Below are 21,876 nucleotides of genomic sequence, written 5' to 3' on the forward strand. Positions count from 1 at the left end.
GTCAGATGCCTGGCAGGTTATAGTGTCATAAATCCAATGTCTATATTGAGTCCATAAGTTCCTGTATCTAGGAGGTTGATGAAGTAAAGTTCATAGGCCCTTCTGTGAAAAGTGGTTTGTAAATTCAAGCAAGCACTGAACCTTGCTAACCTCATTGTCAGAAGCCAACTTCCTACAGCTTAAAACACACTGAATGGATCCAGGCCATGCCATGACAAGAAATGCAAAACCCATGGGCGATGGGTGCCGCCTTAGTGGGGGGGGGGGGGCATGCCCCCCCTGACCAATCGGTGCCGGGGGCAGGGGTCCCCCCAGCGGCCAATCCCACCAACTCAGGGTGGGGTGGCGAGGAGGGAGCGTGGCCAGTCAGGGGGTGCACCAGCACATGCACCCACTACGCATCACCACTGGCAAAACCTGCCAAAATATCTCTAGTATCCCCACAAACTGCACACCAGAATCTATTACAGACAAGAATACCCAACTACCTGTGGGGGCACATTTCTCACAAGAAAACCACTCTGTCTCCAATCTCTCAGGCCTGATCCTCAAAAGGAATTTACATGCCCATGAGTTTTATTTGCAGTGTCTGCTGCTCCTTCTAGTTTACTGTACATTATTTAAAGAGAGGTCTGCTACAGCTCTACCTACCACTCTCTCTTCTACTGTTCATAGTATCAAGAAAGAGTATTTCCTGATTAACAGGGGAGAAAAAAAGCCAGGATATTGAATAATGGGAAGGGCCAATCTTGCATTCCTTCTCCCACTCTGCAGAACAGATTGTTAGAATGCTAAAATTAGCAGATATCCTAGCGGCATGGAACATCTGAAGCAAATGATACTACTTGTGCCTGCCTAATTTCAGTTTAATCTGCTACCCAGCAGAGGAGAATCAGATGTTCATTTTCACAGTGAGTGATGAGTAGAATGGAGTCAGTGTTAGTTTTTGTCCTAAAACTGGACCTCCCTGGAAAGTGAATAACTTGTCCTTTAAAATATATATATATTTATATTAGGGTTGACAAATGATTAAAATACATTAATCACAATTAATTGTGAGATTAAAAAATAGTAACAATTAATTGCCATTTTAATTGTACAATTAAACGATAGTCAGCACCCCCCACCCAACAGCCTGGAGCCCTGTGCACCCTGCAGGTCCTCCTTGCCACCAGCTACAGTGCACAGCTGTAGCCCTGATCCCAGCCCGCCTTGGACTTGCCCTGGCTGGAGCGGATCAGCTGGAACCCATGCAAACATCCCCAACCCTGGCCCACCCTGTGCTTGCTCCAGACTCACCTGCCTACGCTGAGCAGTGGCAGTGGCCAGGCAGGAGCAGCCGCTTAGCGCGGAGGAAAAACGGCCCCTTCCCCTCACCGCTGCTGGGCCCTTCTTTCTGCAGCTGCCCTGCAGCTCCTCTGCACTGCCACCGCATCACGGCCCAGAGGCGGCAGTGATGGCAACAGAGAGGACCCACAGAGCAGCCCAGGTGCAGACTTTAGGCGACTGCAACAAGAAGGGCCCGGTAGCGATGACGGGGTGGGCCACTTTCCCTCGTATCAAATAGCAGCTTCTGTCCAGCTGCTGCCACTGCTCAGCATGGGCGGGTGTCTGGAGCAGGCATTGGGTCAGGGCTGTGCACATGGGTTCCAGCTGGTCTGCTCCCCTGGTCAAAACAATGTTTGCAATTTACACAATTAAAAAAATAAATGGGTTAATTTGTTTTTGCCTTGATCCTGTAAGTTAACTGCGATTGACAGCCCTAATTTATATACATACATACACGCTCTCTCTCTCTCCTGAATGGACATCTCTAGCATAGTCTGCAGTTGCTGGGATTTCCTCATCAAGCAAAAAATACTTTGTATTTCTGTAAAAAGAAACTGGTCAGATTCGGATACCCTTAACTCAATTCACTATACATGATAATTACTTATAGAGTAAGTTATTATCCAGATGAAATACGCACCTCATCTATATTGCCTGTCACATTACTGACATAAACATTCCTTTTGTGGACACACTCGAGTGCAAAGCTACAGTGCTCAAAATCTCTGCTCAGCTGGTGCCTAACCCTTGAGTCATTTAAAGTCAAAAGGTATCTAACTTTTTAAAATTAAGGTTCCCCCAGTTATACCTCTGTCCTATCTGAAGTTGGCATCATTGTCGGTTCCTTGATTCAAAGATGACTGAGTGGGCAAATCTGAGATCCACATATTTTATTGAAGACGTAGCAAATAGTTCTAGGAGAAGAACCTGGTGAGGTTGAGTTCTTCCAAGCCCTTTCCCTTTGTCTCTCTCATCTATCCACCTCCAAAGTGAGGTGACTTTGCTCAAAATGATCAATGCCTTGTCATATACCACGGTGTCATTGGGAGATGATTCAGTGCTTGAGTCTCCCAGGTATTGATATTAATATTGCATTTTTTCTGATTGGCCTTCAAAGTGTCCTTGAATCTTTCCTTTTACCCACCTTTGGAGTGGTGATCATTGGTGAGTTGGGAGTATAGGACTTGTTTTGGGAGCCAGTTGTCAGGCATCGTTCTGACATGTCCTCTCTAGCAAAGTTGGTGCTGTATATTCATGGCTTCAATGCGGGGAGTTTGCTTGAGCCAGAATACTGGTGTTCATTCTTTTGTCCTTCCAGTTGATATGGACGATTTTCTGAAGACATTGTTGATGGCAACATCCCAAAGCTTTCCGGTGTTTTCAATACATCATCCAAGTCTCACACCCATACAATGGGGTAGGGATGACAGCTTTGGGTCCTGATGGTATGACCATTGAAGACACAATTTCAGAGATGTCCAAAGGCAGCAATGGTAGATTTAACCTGGTGTTGAATATTGTAATCTCTGTTTACTTTTTGGGAAAAGTAGCTACCCAGGTAGGGGAAATGCTCAACATTCTCCAAGGATTGCCCTCTAATTGTAATGTATGAAGGAACAGTTGGTTGGTTTGGCATGGGTTGGCAAAGTATCTTGGTTTATGTGAAGTTGACTAAGTCCAAGTGTTTCATATGCTTCAAAGAAGCAATCAAGAGTGCCCTGGAGCTTTTCAACTGTGCAAGCACACATTAGAAAATTGTCAGCGTATTGAAGTAACGGAGGCATTGGTTACCTTGGATTTGCAATGTGACCAGTTGTAGTTAAAGCAATTCTCATGCACGTGATATTGGATGTTGTCTTCAGATGGAAGTCTGTCAGCAATCAGATGCAAAATAGCTGCAATATAGATGGAAAAGTGTGTTGGTGCGATCACACATCCTGGCTTGACAACTCCAGTTTTAATAGTAAAGGAGTCAGTTTTCAAACTATTGCTTAGGACAGTTGCTGTCATGTTGTCATGAAGGAGTCTTGTAATAGTAACAAACCTTGGATGGCATCCGAATCTCACCAGGATCTTCCATAGAGCTTCTCTGAATGAATCAAAGGCCTTAGCCTTTATTGACCTATGTATCGATTTCTGTGTTGCTTGCGACACTTTTCCTGCAGCTGTCTAGCAACAAAGCTTGATATCTATTGTGCCTCTGAGTGGTCTAAAACCACATTGTGACTTGGGTAGAAACTTCTTATAAAGGTACTGCCAAATTTAGAGTAGCCACTTTGCAGTTGGATGCTCTTTCTCTCCCCCTTTCTTTTTCCTAAACTGTTAAGCATGATCACTTCTTATTTATTTCCCCTCAGTTTTTCTTGTAATTATTTCTGTGGTATTTGGACATTTCCACATTTAGATCATCACAGATGCTGTATTAGGGAATTGGCTATGTACTAGGACTTTACTGTAGTGGTTCTCTACCTTTTTGACTTGAGAGACACTTCATAAAATCTCAGATCTTAGTTTTCACTTGTTTTTGGACTACAGAAAAATAATGGAGAAATTCTTCTATTGCAAGGAATTAAAAACAAAACAAAACAACATTCTGGCCTGTTGTGGTCTAATACTGTGGATTCCTAGTTGAAATCTCTGGGTTTATTATGCGACTCAAACCAGCCAAACTAGACGGCAGCTGGTCAGATGCTAGCCCCAGTCCAGCCGGGTGCCTCCCATGAGGACACTGAGGAGGAGTCAGGTGACCTGGAGGAACAAGCCCTTGAGAGGGGGACCATAAAACCCACTTTGTACTTCTTGTGGGACTTGTCCCAGCAACAGTGCTCCTGTGTGTGTGCTTCTGGACCTCTCTCTCGCTCCTGCCCCACTACAGCCTTGTTCCTGCCCTGCTCCTTCCTGCCTGATCCCAGCCTTGACGCGCAGAGCCCTGCCCCTGCCCTGTTTTAGACCTCCTGGCTCTGATCTTTCCATTCGCCAGTTGCAATTCTGTAAATTAGTCCTGTATCTTTAGGTCACATTTCTGTACTGATGGAGGAACCAGATGCCATATTGGCTCCGACAAAGAAGAAGGGCTAGAGCCACAAAAGACTCGGGAACTCAAAGCCTAGGGGTGAAGCTGTGGGCTCAGAGGCTGCCTAACCCTGGAGTCGCTTAAAGTGTGCGGGGCACCTGCCCTTCCCAGAGGGAGGTTTCCCCAGGGGCACCTGTGTCCTCCCTGATGCCCGAGCCACACCTTGGGCCTGCCCTGCTTGAGGGCTCCTCCCCAGCCTACTCCTCTGCCAGGACGGGGGCTTCTGCATCGGGCGCCGTACAAGAGGTGGAGGAGGTGGCCGCTGCTTTCCTTCACACCACGTCCTGCAGAGACGCGCCGGCCCCCTAGCTAGCCCAGCCGGGCCCAAGCAGAGCACCTCAGCGGGTCTCGGGCCCCACACAAGGGAGGGGGGGCGGCGCCGCCGCCGGGGCGGGCGGGCGGGCTGGGCTGGGCTGGGCTAGGGGCCCCGCGGGCATGCGGCCCCAGCCCCGGCGCCTCCCCCGTGCGCTCGGGGGCTAGCGGAGCGGAGCGGAGCGGAGCGGGCCGGGCCGGGCCGGGCCGGGCCAAGCGGAGCCGCAGCTCGCGGGCGCCTTTAAGAGGCTCGGGCCGCGGCCCACGTGTGCGATCAGCTGATGGTGACGCGCGGGGGAAACGCGCCCGTTCCTGGAGCAGCGGCGCTGCGGGCGGCGGCCGGGCCGGGTGGCTCAGTGCGGGCAGGGACAGCGCCGGAGCCCGCCCCCCGCGCCGCACAGCCGCTGCCCGCTGCCCGCGCCGGCACGAGCCGAGCCCAGCCCAGCCCAGCCCAGCCCTCGCCCTGGTACATGGATTACCTGGTAGGTCCCGGCAGGCGGCGGCGGCTGCCTCTCGCCCTGGCACGAGGCGGGGGCTGCAGCCCGCGGGGAAGGAAGGGGTCGCCCGCCTCCCGCCAGCTCGCGGCGCCCCTGCATTGCCGGGCGCTTGGCTTCCCTGGCCCGCCGCTCCCCAGTTCCTGGTTGAGACGTGGGAGCAGGGCTGGTGCGGGGCCGGCTGCCTTTATCAGGCTGGCAGGACTATTAAAGGCCAATAAACTGGAATGGTTTTGCTAAAGTGCACTGCCGCCCTGCTCATTTGCTCGTTATTAGATCTCTAAAGCTACGACCTAGGTCACCCTCTTTCTTCCCCAAAGGCATTAGCGTAGGGGACGCTTGAGCGAGCTAGATGGTAACCAGGGGCATGAGCGGTGCTGCGCCCGGGTAGCTCGGTATGCAGGAGTAATGGTTAATGCTGTTTAATGAACGTTGCCTTTATTTGTCTGCCGAGATGGTATCGCAGGTGTGTACTTGAGGCCAGGGGTTGTAGTTAGTGTTCAACCTCACAAACGGACAGGGCAGCTCTTGATAAACCCGACCAAACGGGCGCTGGCGAGTTGGATCTCGGCGTTTTCGTGATGTCCGTTTGGCTGATTTCTTCATGTCAGAATGGGAGACCACAGTGAAAATGCGGGTGCAATTCATCTGCTAGGCTTTAATTTTTCTTTCTGTTTGCCTAAAGCAGGTAAACGCCACCACTTCTTACTTCTCAGATTTAAGCAGGTGTCACTTTGTTCACGTGTAAGCTGTCTCAATAAAAGCACTCTTCTCTTGCCATTTTCATCCAACGATGGTAAGTCAGTGTGTGGTGGAATGAAGGATGTCGCTTCAGTGGCAGTTTAAAGAAAGGTTACACGCTTTTGTTTGTTCTTGTGCTTGCTACGCATGGCTGTAAATTTTTGAGAATTTCACGTGGCCACCAAGATCCTGTATGGGGTATCTTTTAAAGAGGTCTTTTGAGAGAGTCTCTCTTCAGTGATACAATGTGCAATAGCCAGCCTGAGAACTCCATCAAAGAGAAGTATCTAGCAAAAGGAATGCATTATTTTAATGTTTTACAAAATTCTGGGTTTGGGTACCTCCAGCTTGAATCTTATTATCCTGTACAGATTGTTCTGCTTCATTTGAAAGCCTTCTTACAAATTGTATGATGCACATGAGTCATTGAGGCAAGCTCTGGAGAACTGAAATGGCAGGTTAATTTCTCTTTAACAACCTAGTTAATGAAAGACTGGTAATGAACTTGCAATATCCTAAGTGCAGCCTTACTGTAGCTTCTTGAGAGCCTGGAGCTGTTCTTAAAATTTTCCTTTATGAACTTATAGCCAGTTTCATCTGGATACCTTGCATATTTCTTTCAGCAAAAGCTAACCTTTGTGACTGCCACAGCACTTTTATGAATGATCCGTTGGTCTGCGTATACTATGTTTAACGAATTTTGAAAATTGTTGGTGTGCTTGCAGATTTTAAATCAAGGTGGGAGGCGGTTTTTAAATAAACTTCTTACACGCTTTTTTTCTGTTCAAGTCTGGCTTTTTGTCTAACTGATGCTGTTGCCCATTCCTGACTTAATGACTTGTGAAATGCCACCCAGCATGTTTGGAATGATCTTTAACTTGCACTATGACAATTTTCTACCTGCAGCTCTTCCTTTTTGTCTTAAAAAGAAAACTCCTGCAGCTCACTCTTTATTTTGTGCATTTTGGCAGCTTTTGTTTGACTTCTTGCTGTAACCAAAAGTCTCTTTTGAAGTGTAACTTTTCCAGACAGGGCTTTTGTTTTGTCCAGTTCACCTCTTGTGCACATCTGGCACCACATGAAACTGGGTTTTAGGCTAAAAATCTCTGCTCCTGCCACGCTGTCCTCTTGTAGCTGGTTCAGGTGCAAGCTGAATATGAACTTTGGTTCAGTCTTTGTGGGTCAATATTAGGTGTCTTCTTGGGACCAGAAAACACTAGTTTCTGGAGAGACCATTACTTTCACAGCAGACCAAGGTCCCCCTAAATCAGTTAAAATAGTTGTGGATGGTATTAGCAGTCTTAAAACAGCTGTGAAAATGAAGGAATAAAAGGATTATATTCTGTACATATGCAGACACTAGGGCATTGCAGAGTAGTTAAGGTATTTCTTTCTTTCAGATGCAGACTACACAGTTGTTTTTTTTTTTTTAATTTTTCTTTCCAGTTGTCATTCCACCCTTCCCAGAATTTGAGGACACAACCCCTCCTGCCCTGCACCCTCCCCTAGGCAGCATCTTCTAGCTGCTGTGCCCCTTTGAGCACGGACATCAGCCGTGGCACCACCATGCAGCTCCTTGCCACCCTCGAAGGCCCCCCCTGGCCCCTTCTGCTGGAGGGGCAGGTGCCTCCAGGCCCTGCACCTTCTGCCCCCTCCCCCCTCCCCCCCCCCCATCTCCCAGTCCCGAAGCCCTGGCCCTAACTCTCACTCCCCATAGACTTACCTGCATCCAGTTGCTGGGGCTGCTCCCACCACCCTGCCTGGCTGGATGCCAGCCATGTGCATGTGTGCCCTCAGGTGCACGTGGCACCGGCTGCCTCCATTCGCCCCAGGCAGCTCCTTGTAGGCTGGAGCATATTTTTTGTGACTGTTTGCAACCCTTTCAAATATTCTTGTGACACTTTTGGGTTGTGACCTCTGGGGCTGAGAGAGACTGATATAGTCCAACCCCTCTGTCCAAGGCAGGATCATCCCAATCTAAACCATCCAGTAAGTGTTTGTCTAACTTAACCTTCCCGCACAACTACTATGCACAGTGCCCCAAGAGCACGCTTGCCATAGGTAAAGTCGGGGGATGTGTGATGCAGGCGGGATACGTAACTTTATTCACGTGAATCGATAAGGAGCTAATGCTTAAAGATAAGCATGTGGCTAAGTGGTCTCAGGGTAAAGGGTTAAAATTGTATGTTGTTGTTTTTATTAAACTGATCTCTCATTTAAACAAAGTTGCTTTACAGTTAACAATGAGGACAAATTGTAAACTATTTTTATAAAATGGGCTGGGGTTTTTTCTTGGTGTTTTTGTTTTTTTTCTCTGCCCCCCCCAATTTTACAAACCCTAAATCCATATCTAGGGGCACCTATACATGTGCTGGATGTCTGTTCCGATGCATGCTAATTGGCATGAGTCGGAGAAGACTTAATTAATCGAGTCTGGAGCATGCTACGTAGTATGCTTTAGCAGCTTTGGTGTCATGTATTCAGCATCCCCATGCTTCAAAATGACGGTGGTAGCACTTTAAAGGTCTTTTTGAAGCGTGGGATGCTGAATACACATGATGTTGCAGGTGCTTTAATTAGAGCAGCTTTCAGAGCTGCTTTTAATTAAAGCAGTCCCCCCTCCCTGCCACCCTGGAGCATGTAGGGTGCCCTAGGAGCCTAAGTGACTTAGAAGCTCAAGTCCCCCTGACCTGCCAGCTCTGATGGAGTGCAGCTTGGTGAAAATGCTTCAGTGTTTCTTATTTCTGAAAGTTCAGTGTCCTAGCCTGACCTTATGTTAGTTGCTTTTCATTTAATCCAGTTCCTGTGACTAGGAAAATAGTAATGTATGATAAATTTATCACTAGGTGCTTCTTGAGCTACTTCAGGCATTAAGCTTTTTCCCTTTGCACTCTGAGGCCACTGAAATAATATTCCTTTCATGATTATTTTTCAAATAAATTACTAAGGCAGTTCTGTTATTAGACCTATTTTTCACTGGGGCTTTAAATAAGTAGCTGCTGTTCTTTAGATATTACTTTTTTTTTCCCTTGCAGGATATTTGGCCTATGGTGTAAATTGGTACACTTATTTTGCAAAGGTGTGACCAGTGGTTTTTTTTTTTTTCTTTTCTAGCAGTTCTAAAAGCTCTCATTAGTTTTGATGCATCTCTTTCTGTACTCATGTACCACTAGTAGAGAGTACTTTGTTGTCTTCTTTGGATGAACTGTCAGCTGTGGCAGTTGCCATTCTTAGGGTTTGTGTGCCTGCTGTAAAGTTTGGTGGCTTTTACTTCAAGGCACCATCCCATTTCTTTGCTTAGAAAGAAGGACAGGCACTTGAGGCTTTGCAGATGTGTGCAGATCTATAAATGATGTTTCCATGTGAAAGCGTGTTATCATGGGAAAGAAGACAAACTTCAAATGCAAGCTTCCTTAGTATGTAGTCACTCACAAGTTCTGAATGTTTCTCCTGGTACCAATGGCAGTTCTGTTGCATATATTTAATGTGGGGCAGGAACTAATAAAGCATCTTGCATTAAATGCAAGATTCAGAGACCTTGTAAACTGAAGTATCTGATATGACTAGCTCCAAGGTTCAGCATAGTATATTAGAAACCAAACTGTTACTTTGCTTATAGCTGTGATGGAACAAATGTACTACCCCAGTAAATTTGAGCTGTTAAAATTTGGGCAGCAACAAAAGGCAGCAATTCTGGGAAATATTCCACCAAAAATGCACCCCCATGGATGTTTGGCTGCATTAAATAAATGTGTGAACTCTGTCTGGTGCAGCCAAGGAGCATAAAGGAGCATGCTTGGGAAAATGGTCTTTCTCAGAAAAATCAGTGTGACCACTATTGCAGGGAGCATTTGCTGACTTAAAGAATCTAGTTGTTTTATGAAATTGGTAAGAAAAATATTGATATTTGAACTTTGTGAAACCTGATCATCCTGCTGAAGATGAGATGGCAGAAGAGACGCACGTTTTTTCTTTTAGGACAGTGATTCTCAACTTTTTTTTTTTGTACTAGGACCCATTTGTAAACATTGGCCAATCCTGACCCAGTGCCCCTCACTCCTGATCTGCTGCCCCCCACCCCAACCCCCCCAGTGTGTGGGGTGGGGAGTAGGTGTGTGGGAGGGGAGGGCAAGCAGCCCCTTGCAGGCTGGAGTTCTGCTAACCAGCAAGGGAAAAGCCAGTTTCCTACCTTTTTTCTCCTTTTTAAAGGAGAATCCATTTTTGAAGTATGTTGATCCTTTTTTAAAGTTTGTTTACAATATATAAGCCTATATTATTAGTTCATTCTGCTGCTGCAACCTTAGGTGATTCCCACTGACAAACTCTTGACTCAGAGGTGGCTGTTATGTGCACTAAAACACGATGTGGCTTCCTGGAGAAGACAAGTGAGACTTACTTAAATGCGACTGCAACTTCTAGTGTTAGATTCTGCAAAATCACTGGGTACTGTAAGTTGGAAAAAGTAAATCTCTGTTCAGAGAGAAATGAGGGGAAAAATGTTTGTGTGTCAGTCTCTAGATTCAAATGATGCTTCCTCTATGTAGACAAGGTTCTTTGGGTAAATCTGATATCTTTTATTAGACTAACTCAAAAAGTTGGTATAAAAGTTTCTTCTATTTTCTGTGTTTAGAAGTCGTTAATTCAAAACAGTTCTAGAAATATGCAAGTCTTTCTTTGTTGCCAGTAATTCTAGGTATTTTTGTGATCCCTCCCAAGATCTGGTACGGTTAGGAGGAGCCTTGGCAATTTCTTCAGCCAGGCCGCCAAACTTGATGTAGTGTTCATTGGTAGTTTAAAGCAAATTTTAAATTCTTGGGGTTAGTGTTGTTGTAGCCGTGGTGGTCCAGAACATGTACAAGATAAGGGTGTTTTTTGTTTTGGACCATCTGTATTAGTTGGGAGAGAAGTTAAACAAAATAAGCCTTCAGGTATAAACAGCCCTTTCTCAGGTCTCTGTGGCTTTTTAAATGAATGATAGAATTAATGCAGAATTATCTTGTACCATTAGCTGCAGACCATTTTGAGGTTGTGGGGTTTTTTTTAATGTTTTCGTTATTGCCAATTCATGATTTTTACTTAATGTAGTTATGATCCTGTTTTTTCCCCTCTTCAAATTTCGACTCTGAAGTGATGCAATTAGATGAGAATGAGCTTTCCTTAAAACAAAACTAACAACTTTTAGCTCCTATGTTCTCAAACTTGAACAACTAGAAGGAGAAAAAATTAAGATTTTTAATTGCCTTGGGGCCTGATTCTCAAATTTTGTATACTTGTAACTGTTTTGTTATCGACCTGTTTTATGGTGTACCTCAAATTGGTTGATAATAAAAAACAAACAAACCAAACAAATCAAAACATGTGTTAGATGGTCTTGGGGGAGGAGGGGTAAATGGAAAATGATTTACAGCTTTTATGAATGATCTGAGACTGGATATCAGTGATAGGCCTCTGGGCCAAAATAACTGATCTGCTGACTGGCAGTTGGGTTAGACGAGTGTATTTTAGCATCAATCAAGGATAGAAGGCCAGAAGACTGGATGAAAAAATTATCTTGTGTTCTAAGGCTAGTCCTTTGTTGTGGTTGTTTTGAAAGCAAGCACCAGGATTTTCACAAATGTTTGTATAATACCTTGTGGTTGTTGGCTTAGAAATGATATTTAAAGGTCTGTTTTGTGGGCATTGACTTATCTGCAGTAGTATGGTTCAAGCTGGGCAGCAGGGGTTAATTGATTTCTAAAGAGCTTGGGTCTCTCACACACAGTGTTTCATGGCCCCTGGAAGCAGATGGGTCATCTAACACAGTGTTTCTCAACCTTTTAAGTAGCAAGTGCCCCCTAACTTGTGAAAATTTTATAAGTACCCCAACATTCAATTTTCCAGGGGATTTTTTATTTACAGACTAATGTGTGCCATATGTTGGAAGAAGGGCTGTGTAGATAAGGCCGTGAATGATGGATGTCTGATCTGGTGTGGGTAAGGTTGCTACCTTTTACAACTCAAGTATGTACCTGAGCTAGAGGTGATTGTTGGCCAAAGCTAGGAAGGCTGAACACCAAATTATTACTGGGGAATTTAATTTTTTTAATTGCACCAAATTTTTTGCCATAGTTTTGAGAGGAAAAGAGGGTGAGAGTGTTGGGGTACCCATGTTCCCCCTGCCTATGTCTTGCATACCCCAGGGGTATATGTACCACAGGTTGAGAAACTATGATCTAACACAACAAGGCCAATGGATATACACATACCCTAAGAATTGACGGGCATGCCATAACACAAGATCACGGCTTTCAAGGCAGGTGGGTTGTCTGATGCAACAAGGACACAAAGCTTGGGAACCAAGGAAGTATGTATCATACTGCCCATAACACGAGACAAGTGACACCCAGCTGCAAGGCCCCAGAGCGGAGGAGGGCCTCAGTCCTGCTTCTGGGGGAACAGACCAAGTTAAGAGAGCCTCTGGATTATGTGAACATGTGACCGCAGAGATGCAACCAACCAGAGAGAGCAATGGATGAAGAGCCTTCAAGACCTTCAAGAGTGAAGAAGAATACAAAAGCAGAGACTGGGAATAACAAAAAAGTCCCTCCTTGTCCCTCCCCCTCCCCACCCTTCTCCCTGAGAGGTCCCCAAGGCCACCGTGAACCAGGGGCATACAACCAGCCCGTTTCATGCACCCCACTGGAAGGGGGTGGGGAATGGGCCTCAGCATCCTACCTCCAGACTGCTGACATGCCATGCTGACATCTGACACCTAAGAGAGAGCCTGAGTGAAGACTGTGTCCTGACATACTTTGACTCTGACAGCTCTAGGATTTGGTAGATGTATAGATTTGTTTGTATTGTTGATTTTTTTTTTTTGTTTTGTTTTGTTTTTTTGTGTTATCACTGTGTATCAATACATTTAACTATTATTGAATGGAGAGGTCATGGTTGGTCTGAGGGTGGGTCCCCTGCCCCAAACAAGGTATCTGGATCCTAAATCCAGAGCCAGTAGTGGTGTGTGTGTTGGAGGTGAGGATGACTAGAAGATGGGGACTTGCCATTCACTAGGCAGTTTGGGCTTCTAGTATCTGAGGGGGAGTGATCCTGGTGTTTTAGCACCCAAGTACTGGTAGTGAGATGCAAGGGGATGCGATTGTATTTTTTTTTCCCCTCCTTCTTCCTCCTTATGAGTGAGGGTAGGGGTAACCTGGAGATCTGGGACAGAGGAAGGGTTCTATACCTAGTTCTGTATTTTGTTTTTGTTTGTTTGTTTTTTACAGCAACCAAACTGTCTACTGCATTATCTTTCATTAGTCACTTGTGCTTCTGGGAGTGGTGGATAGTGATTGCAGAGCTTTGTGTTTACATATAAATGGTTGTAATTAAGCTTTGTTATCCCCCTTTATGGATATGAGATAATAGCTTGTGTATTGGAGTTAGCTGGGGTATGAGTACAAGGAATCATGGGGAATGATTGCTAAGCAGTTCCTTGCTCCCATGTCTTCTAATATATAAGTCCATCCAGAACATGGAAAGTCTACAGTGGCTGTGAGTGTCTTGAGATTTAGAGAACAGATAAGAAAATTTTCTTATCCACTAATATTTTTAGCAACTGGATTGTACTGCAAGTATACTAAAATCAGGCTGGAGATCAGGACTAATTAGCCTTGTGGTCTGTCTGTCTGTTTGGTTGGGTTTTTTTGATACAGAAAGTATTCTTATCATATTGAATGGAAAAACCCTTTTCCAGGTTAAGAGTTATTGCAAAGGAAATAGAAGAAACAAATTGGCATCATTACTATAGCAGGCACTTTTAGGTGCTGTTTTCAAGGGAAGAAGCAGTAGTGTGACTAAGGAGGTGTGAGCACAGTAGCACCCTTGGGCACCGATTTTAGAGGGATGCTAGAATGATGCCCCCCACCCCCTTCCCTCCAGAAGTCTTTGCCATGGCAAGTACATCCCTACACGTAGGATGTGTATTGGGGAGGGGAAAGCAAATGGGGCACCTAGGGAAGTCACCAGGCACTTGTGCTATGGGGCTGCTGCAAGCCTGTTCCCCAGCTGCAGCAGCCTGAGCCCAGGCTATGACTGTGTTAGGAGCTGCTGCTGAAGTGCCAAAACTTTAGTAGGTAAGGTGTTGCTCTCCTTCTTCCCCTTCTTCTACCCCAGGTGTTTGAAAGAACTTGCTATTCCTTTGGGAACAAGGTCCAATGTCAATATGTGAAATGACTTAAAAATGGGGCAAATCTAAATTGTGTCCACATGCACTCCCCAATAGAAATAAGGAAAATCCAAAGGAAATATGAATGTAGGTTTGACCCCATAAGGAGATAAGACACTGTGGTTGTGTGGGCCGCTAAAGATACTTAATCTTCATTAATTCCTCCCTGGTGGCAGACAGCTAAAGCAGTTCTTTTGAATGTGAGAACTGTTATAGGATGGGATAGGTCAGAGGTGTCGGGTATGGGCTGCAGAGTCCTATCACCCAGCTCCTGGTGCTGCCCCTGGGTCTCAGCTGAGCCTTGCAGTGTGTGCCAAATACGTTCTGGACCACTTTGGGATCTGCAGTACATGCAGCACCCAGCTCCTGCTCATCTAGTACTGCTTCACACACTGCTTGTTCCACCATCTGGGATCTGCACCATATGTGCTGTTCCCTGCCCCTTATCCCCGCCCCCCCCCCCCCGAGTCCCAGACAGCATGATCCCACACCAGCAGTGTGGGTCCTGGACCAGTGGGGAGAATGCCATACGAAGCATGGATCCTGGATTGGCTGGGATGGAAGCAACTGCTGCTTAGCCCACTTATGATTGTAGGTAAGGGTCAGGATGTTGAGCATCAAACTAAATTGATGGCCTTTGCAGAGTACTAGACAAGGAAGAGGTGTTGACAGAACAACTTTCACCCGAAGTTCCAACAGATTACATGTTTCAGTAGATTTGGAAGAAGAAAATCCAGTAACCTGAAGGAATCACTGTCATTTGCAGCAGCTTTACATTTAATTTTCCTAATTTGTCTCTCCCTACTTGAACTGTTATCCCTTCCCACTAAATATTTTCATGGAAGTTTCTTTAGTAAATATATTGATTAGAGGAGTGGGCAAATTATCCTCTACTTCATTCAGTCTTTTCTCTTTAATGTAAAGACATTGTACCCTCCATGTACCAGAAGAACTCCTGCCCTAATCTCATTGGCTTTCTTTTAGAATCATTTTTTCCGATTAGCTTAGAATGTTTAAACCACCAAGAAGATGCCTATTCTAGTGGTTTAAGAAAAACCTTCAGAAAATTGGGATTTTTTTTTTCCAGTTAACATGGGATAATGTGAGAGTCTAGTAGTGTTTTGTTCTTTAAAGCACTGCATTAAATTTGCACAACTGCTGGTATTAAATATAGCTAATAACATGGGCTGTAATTCTTTGTGAAGTAATAAATCCTCAAGTTCGAACTTTGAACTCAATATACAAATTACAAAAAACTTTGGGTATCCAGAACCATAGAAAATGGGGATGAAAACTGCTTGGAGGCTATCCAGTCCAGTGAGGTCCAGCCATTTTGTCAGGCTTGCCATAAATTAGCCCCATACCCTCCCCAAGTGCCACTCAAATCCCCTTCCCCTGTGCAATCTGCTGCTCTGTGCCTTGCTTCCTGCCCTATCTGCAACTCTGCCCCTCCCTGTTCTGCCACATGCCACAGGTTAGCCACCTCTGATCCCAGTCTATCCTATTGGTCTAGCCCTAAGGAAATATTGGTGCTTAAGGTAGCCCTTGAATATTATAGCCTCTGCAGTTGCCAGGACATCAGAGCTCTGAAGTTTGCATTACAGCATTGTGTCTTTTGCCGTCCTGTATCTTTTGCGGCACGTGATCTCTGAGAGTCTCTTTACTGACTTTGCATGCAGGTTACATAAAAAGAACACTGGCTGCATTTTTTTAATCATTAAGAGGTAGGTATATAGTACGTTTACATTTGTATTTGCACTAGAAAAGATGAACTATATGAGGTGTAGGAAAAACATTGTTGCATGGAAGGCACAATGATTCTAAGCAATTATTTCTTGCCAAATTAACCGCAAAATATCTCAGTCTGTGCCTTTATGCACACTTCTCTGCATCTGTGGATTTAAGTTGCAACTCTCTCCAGTTGACGGTAATTTATTTAGGATTATGGCAAGAAGTATAATACCTTGGCAAAGAATAAATAATCCTGTTACGCTGCAAAACTGCAATGAGGTGGTTACCTATATTAGTCTCAAATCAGGCAGAAAGTAGGGCAGTCTGGCATCTAAAAGCCTGACTTCAGAGACTAACAGAGCTAACCACCTCTGTACTTGTGGCAGAAGGTACCAACCTGTCTTATTGTGTGCAAAACTGTGAACCTAACTCAAGTCAGTTTTGCTTTGGATGTCAAATAGTTCATTCATTTTTAGCAGTTATTCTATTTTTACCTTTTTTGAAGGTCAGAACTAAGCCTTCCTTGCAGGCAGAGCCTGTGTCCATGCTGAGACCCTTGAAGGTTGTTCACTTTCAGAACAGGGTTGAAGTTCAACCCTGTTTTGAAAATGAGAATTTTGGTCACTTGTTTTCAAAACTTTTTATGTGCGTGCTGAGAGTGTTAATTTTAAGAACTTCTGCAATTAGATCTTTTCTGTTATGACTGTAACAAAGAGTCTTATTTCTAATAGACAAGAGCAAAACATGTCCTAGTGAGTCTTTTCAAGGTGCCTACTGCTTTGCATATCTAACTGGTAGGCCTTTGCTTTTTGTAATTCAAGTTTGTGGTTGTGGGGGAGGGGGTCCTACAAATTGAATGTGTTGCTTTGTTTCACAGCTAATGCATTTTTTTTTTTTTTTGTATTTGGACTGATGCAGGAGTTCTTACCATTCAAGTCACCAAATCTTTGTGTGTGTGTGTGTGTGTTTATTTTTACTGATGTTAATAGTTAATTGGATGATTTCATAACCATATGCAAATGGAAATCTAATGCTGAATTGAACTGCTGAGCTCTATACACAGAGATGTTGCATTCAGCCCGGAGATAAACCATTTTATCTGTTCAGTCATCCATGTCTGTTATCTTGGGATACATCCTAAAAAAGTTAATACAATGAGAAGTATTAATAGTTTATCCTGGGATATAACCATTCAGATGCACTTTATCTTGGAATTGCATAATTGAACCAATGGCTGAAAAGTGGCAATGCATTTAGCCACTCGCTAAACCCTGATTAGAAGGGCAATGCATGTACATGCAGATCCCAGGATGTCTCTGTTCCAGGACAAACACAGGTACAACTTGTTCAGGGACAGATGCAACATCTGTTCCTAGCCTATGACAGAACCTCTGAATTCATTATGACTAATGGCTTCTTTACTTTTTGAAAACAGAATAATTGATGTTTCTGATCTACTATCTACACAGATGGAGTGGATATTCCTTTATTGTAGAAAATGAGGGTGCAATTAAAAGGGTAGACTTTTTTTTTTTTAAGGTTAAAGAGGTTAAAAGAAAAGACTGCTTTTCTCACTTTTAAAATATGGTTGTCAGCAGTCCTTTATTTAAAATCTTCAGACATGTATAGAACATGAAGTATCTTACATTACAGTAAGATTGCAACAGATGCAAATGTTAAATTTTTTTTTTCTTTATTTTCATGCTTACCATGTAGAATCCTTACAGAAAGCAACAATAAACTGTAAGTAAAACAAAATACAAATTCTGCCACAGTTGTTCTGTAAGCACAAAACCCATCACACAAGTAGAGGGTAAGAGAGAGCAAGTGTCTCTTGGGATATAAGCCCATTCATACAACTGTATTGTATAATTATGAAAACCTCTGCCATATTCCTTTATACTACCATACATAAAATTTTCTGAACATAGGTGGATAGAAATATTGGGGACTAGATAGGATCTAAACATCTAACTGCTTGACCTGGTTCTTCATATCTTGTTCTCAGTGTTCAGTTTGCCTGAAAATGAACAGAAACATGATTGACCTCAAGAGCAGACATTTCTGGGGGTGGGTATAGTGAACATAACATTACAAGACAACATTAGGGCTAAGTACAGATGGTTAAAAAGGCGGAATTGGTTCAAACTAGGCAGCTTCCTCGAAGGTACATAGGTTGAACCAATAATCAACTGAGCTGATGTTCAGTTTTTAATTGGGGTAAGGCAGGGGGAAGCCTGCCCTGACCAGGCCGGTAAGCGGGGGAGGCTAAATCATGTCTCCTAGTGGGCTGGCCATTTCCAGCCCCGTCCCATGCCCCCACTACCCTGCTGTTCCCCCACAGGGGATTGAGGAGCCCCTTGTTCAGGTGCTGGCCCACCTTTGGGGAGCCTCCCCCTCGGGAGGTTTCCCCCAGTGTGGGTTCCCCAGTCCTGGGGCGCCGAGGGGAATTGCCTGTCCCAGGGCTGCTGATTGCTTCAGCCACGACCACAGGGGGGAGAAGACATCCTCCCAGCCAGGTGCCTGCCTGTGTAGCCCAGCATGGGGGCACTGGAGAACCTCCACCTTGGGGGGGCTTCCTTCTACCCCAGCCTGGGGTCCCTCAACCCAGGGCAGCCTCAGGGAGCTGAGGGGAATTCTTCCCATCCCGAACCCCAGAGCTGCATGCCTCAGCCCGAGAGTCTCACAGATAGCCCAGGGAGCAGAGGGAAATTCTTCTACTCCCCTGTACAAGTTTTGCTTCAGAGTTGCAGCAACTGAGGCACAACTGGCTGTGGAGGAGCAGGAGAATTTCCTTCTGCTCCCTGTGGCTGCCTGAGACACTCTGGGGCTGAGGCAAGCAGCTCTGGGGTTTGGGAGGGGAAGAGTTCCCTGGGGCTGCCCCAGGCTAAGGTGGGGAGAAGCCTCCCAAGGTGGGGGTTCCCCAGGGCCCCCATGCTGGGCTGCATGAGCAGGCACCCAGCCCAGAGGACTTCCCCAGCACCCAATTGCTTCTGTGACTGCCACAGGGGAGAGAAGTGTTGCCAAGGGTCAAAAAGCCCCCACCACAGGGCCTTTCCCTCCCCCCCCCCACATGCTGTGTGGACTCTGGCTAGGGGCCACCTGGGGGTCTGTTCTCCTGCCCCCCCCCCCAGTCCTTATAGGCTGACAGAAGCAGGCTAAGGAGCAGGGGGATGAGGCAGTCCCTGCTCCACTGGAGCAGGCAGCATAGCCCAGGGCTGCAAAGCATCCTGGGATGCTGGGGGACTGAGACTTAACTCGAATCAGGAATGGGTCTGAGACAGAAATTTTATAAACTGGGTTGACCTAAATGAATTAAGTCGGACACTACATCCAATCAGGTTTATCTTAAACCAGTTTGGGCCATTTTGAAAGTGGTTTATGTGCACTGAACTTGTGTTCTGTTACAGGTTTAAACCAGTTTCCAGTCACTTTAAACCAGTTTGTGTAACTTCTGTCCATAGCCTAGATGTTTAGTGTTGAGGCTACTAAAGTATTTAATTTTGGCACACTGCAGGTTGCATTTTGTGAGCATTGTCTTTAAGGTAGTTTCCAACTTTTCCCCCAAACCTTCATGTCATATTCTGATGGGACAAATGTTGACCAGTATTGTATGGTAAAAGATCACTGGAAGATATGCAAGCTTTAGCTTGAAACACCCTGCTTGTAATATTTTGTCAACTTTAAAAAATTTGAACTATGGGAAAAGCATTTCTATACCTTTGCATGGCAGTAAGCAAATTTTTAGGTAGGTTGGGAAAAGTACATTTTGGCTTTTACTTGTCCTGTTGTCCTTACAGGCTGAAAGTTTCCAACCCATTGCAGTGTATGAATTGCAAATTAACTTTCCTTCGTTTTGCTCATTATGTCCCTGCATTTCTTTCAGGTTGGTCAATAAAAGTGTGTTTAGGTAGTTTCAGATTCTTAGCACAACGCCATTTTGCCTTCAGATACTGAAGCAAAATATTTTTGTTTGTTTTAAATATTTAAACAATTAACAATCAAAATAGAAAACTTTGTAGCAACCTTTTGCATTGTCCGTTGGTTATGTAGGAATCATTCTTTTAATATTTTGGTCAAAATTAAATTTTATTTAAAAAAAAAAAAAAATTCTAACTAAATGGGCTAATCACACATTTTTTGGGTTGTGGGTAGAATGGAGGAAGGGAGAGTGGTGGTACTGACTTTACAAAAAAAGAAAAACACCCAGAGATAAAACAGAAATGTGTGAAAGCTAATTATCTTGTGCAATTCAGTGGTTCCTTTCAACTCTTCAAAAATTATTACAGAGAAAAAAACAGCTTTGGGATTCTGTAATGCCATTGGCAAAGTAGATAAAACCATAATAGCTCCATTGATTCTGTTTTGAGGTTTGTGGCATTTGGAACTTCTTAGAGAATCATTCATTCAATGTCTTAGATCACAGAGAGCCCTATAATCTCCTAAGTGATCGATGTAAGCTCACTGAGTTCATATGTTCAAAATTCTAAAACAACCAGTTGCAACACTTGTAGCTCAGTGCAGAAAGACCTCACAAAAAATTTACATTTTAAAAGGACTTTGGAGTTAACAAACTGCATAAATCAGTGGAAGCCCAATTTTGAGTTCATGACTACAAATAGGAAATAGCCAGACTTTTAACAGACCTAACAATAGATAAAATTGGTTCTTTCATGTCTGCATAAAGGGAAAATTGGAGATCAGGTCTACTTTCCTTTGGAGGACGGACATGATAGTGGATTAATGGCTTCCCAAAAGTTTGAAAATTGAGCAGTTTGTTGGGAAGGGACTTCAATATATTTATTTTAAAAATGTTGACACCATTTTAACTTGCATGCTATGGAACACTAAGAGAAAAGAGATCCCTTTTAAAAATTCAAAAGCAAATAAATCTAGGGAGTGCCAGACTAAAAATATGGGATAGTAGAAGGTAAAAAAAATTTGTGAGAAACAACACACAACCATCCAATTTCCATATTGGGAGTTTATCGTACTTTGCACCTTTTTATAGCATATGTTCTTTTAAAGTGCGAATAGCTACCTAGGTGGGAGGGGGAGAGAAACCTGAAACGATTTAAGAATTTTGTGTTTCTAGAAAATAAACCACTTGTTTTTCTAGTTAATAGACTTCTTAGTAATATCTTATTTTAATTTCTTTAGAGAATGTCTGAATGTATCCAGCTCTCATTTGCTGTTTGTAGAATTGGCATTTACACGGTAAGCCAATATTCAAACTAAGTGAATAGCTTTTGTTTTGGGTTTATGCCCTTTAGTTGAAGGAAAATGTTCATGTATTTCAAAACAGAATTTACTCATGTGATTGATAGTTGTCACAGGAGTTTATGCAAATGTAATCGGGTAACACCATTGCTTATGTTGTCAAGTGTATATCAGAAATGTGCAAGTATAGAACAAAGTGCTTACTTTTTTTAGTAAAATTTTAATTATTAAAATAATAGAAGAAACATTAACATTTTATAATCGGCTGTTGATGAGGATTCTGGTCAACAACAGGTGGCTGAAGAGTTTTTATATAACACTTCCTCTTCATCCACACCCAAATATTTCTGAAAACCCATAAATGTTAGTGTGTAGACATACAAAAATGCACACTTCTGTGTTCTGGTCCTGTGTGTCCAAATGCTTTTAAACTTTCCCATGTACCGGTACAGGTAAGCAAGGGAAGCATTGAGGCTTGCTTCAGGCATTTTTGGACCTTTTACTTCTTGTAGGAATCTTTCTGAAAACTTTTGCATTGTTGCTAGCTTTAGTGCAGCTCAAATAGTAGCAGTGGTGAGACTTGGTTAGAACAGGTCTAGCTTACACAGACTTCTAAGACACCAGTGGTTGCTTAGGGCCTTGTCTTCAATAGGGTTCTACTCCACTGCTCCTGTTGTCAATACTTTTTCTAAAAGAAACTGTGTACACCTTAATGAGATTGGAAGCATAAGGTTAAATGATGTATGGGATTGCTGGTCAGCAGTTTGGGAAAA

General features: G+C 44.0%; 1 protein-coding gene and 1 long non-coding RNA gene across 10 annotated transcripts in view; one reads left to right on the forward strand and one right to left on the reverse strand.

Moving 5' to 3' along the window:
- Window positions 1–989: 989 nt before the first annotated feature.
- Window positions 990–4,814, reverse strand: LOC109285275 (uncharacterized). The gene is made up of 2 exons (XR_002092968.2): window positions 3,374–4,814; window positions 990–3,224 (listed from the first exon to the last, which is right to left on the reverse strand). It is a non-coding gene; the product is annotated as an uncharacterized LOC109285275 (long non-coding RNA).
- A 98-nt stretch (window positions 4,815–4,912) lies between these two features.
- ARL15 (ADP ribosylation factor like GTPase 15) overlaps window positions 4,913–21,876 on the forward strand; it is a 395,714-nt gene continuing 378,750 nt past the window's right edge. For 3 of the 9 annotated variants that reach the window (XR_009461134.1, XM_059725187.1, XM_059725183.1), the window contains exons 1-2: window positions 4,913–5,196; window positions 21,044–21,100. Coding sequence is in view for 7 of the 9 variants with exons in the window: in XM_059725187.1 (XP_059581170.1) it covers window positions 4,996–5,196; window positions 21,044–21,100 (258 nt within the window). In the remaining 2 variants the exon portion in view is untranslated. Of the gene's footprint in view, window positions 5,197–17,599; window positions 17,627–19,733; window positions 19,770–21,043; window positions 21,101–21,876 lie in introns of those variants that run through there. The other 6 variants (XM_059725184.1, XM_019495926.2, XM_059725185.1 and 3 more) reach the window with 6 other exon arrangements.

Source organism: Alligator mississippiensis, chromosome 3, assembly GCF_030867095.1.
Source record: "Alligator mississippiensis isolate rAllMis1 chromosome 3, rAllMis1, whole genome shotgun sequence".
Taxonomy (NCBI): domain Eukaryota; kingdom Metazoa; phylum Chordata; order Crocodylia; family Alligatoridae; genus Alligator; species Alligator mississippiensis.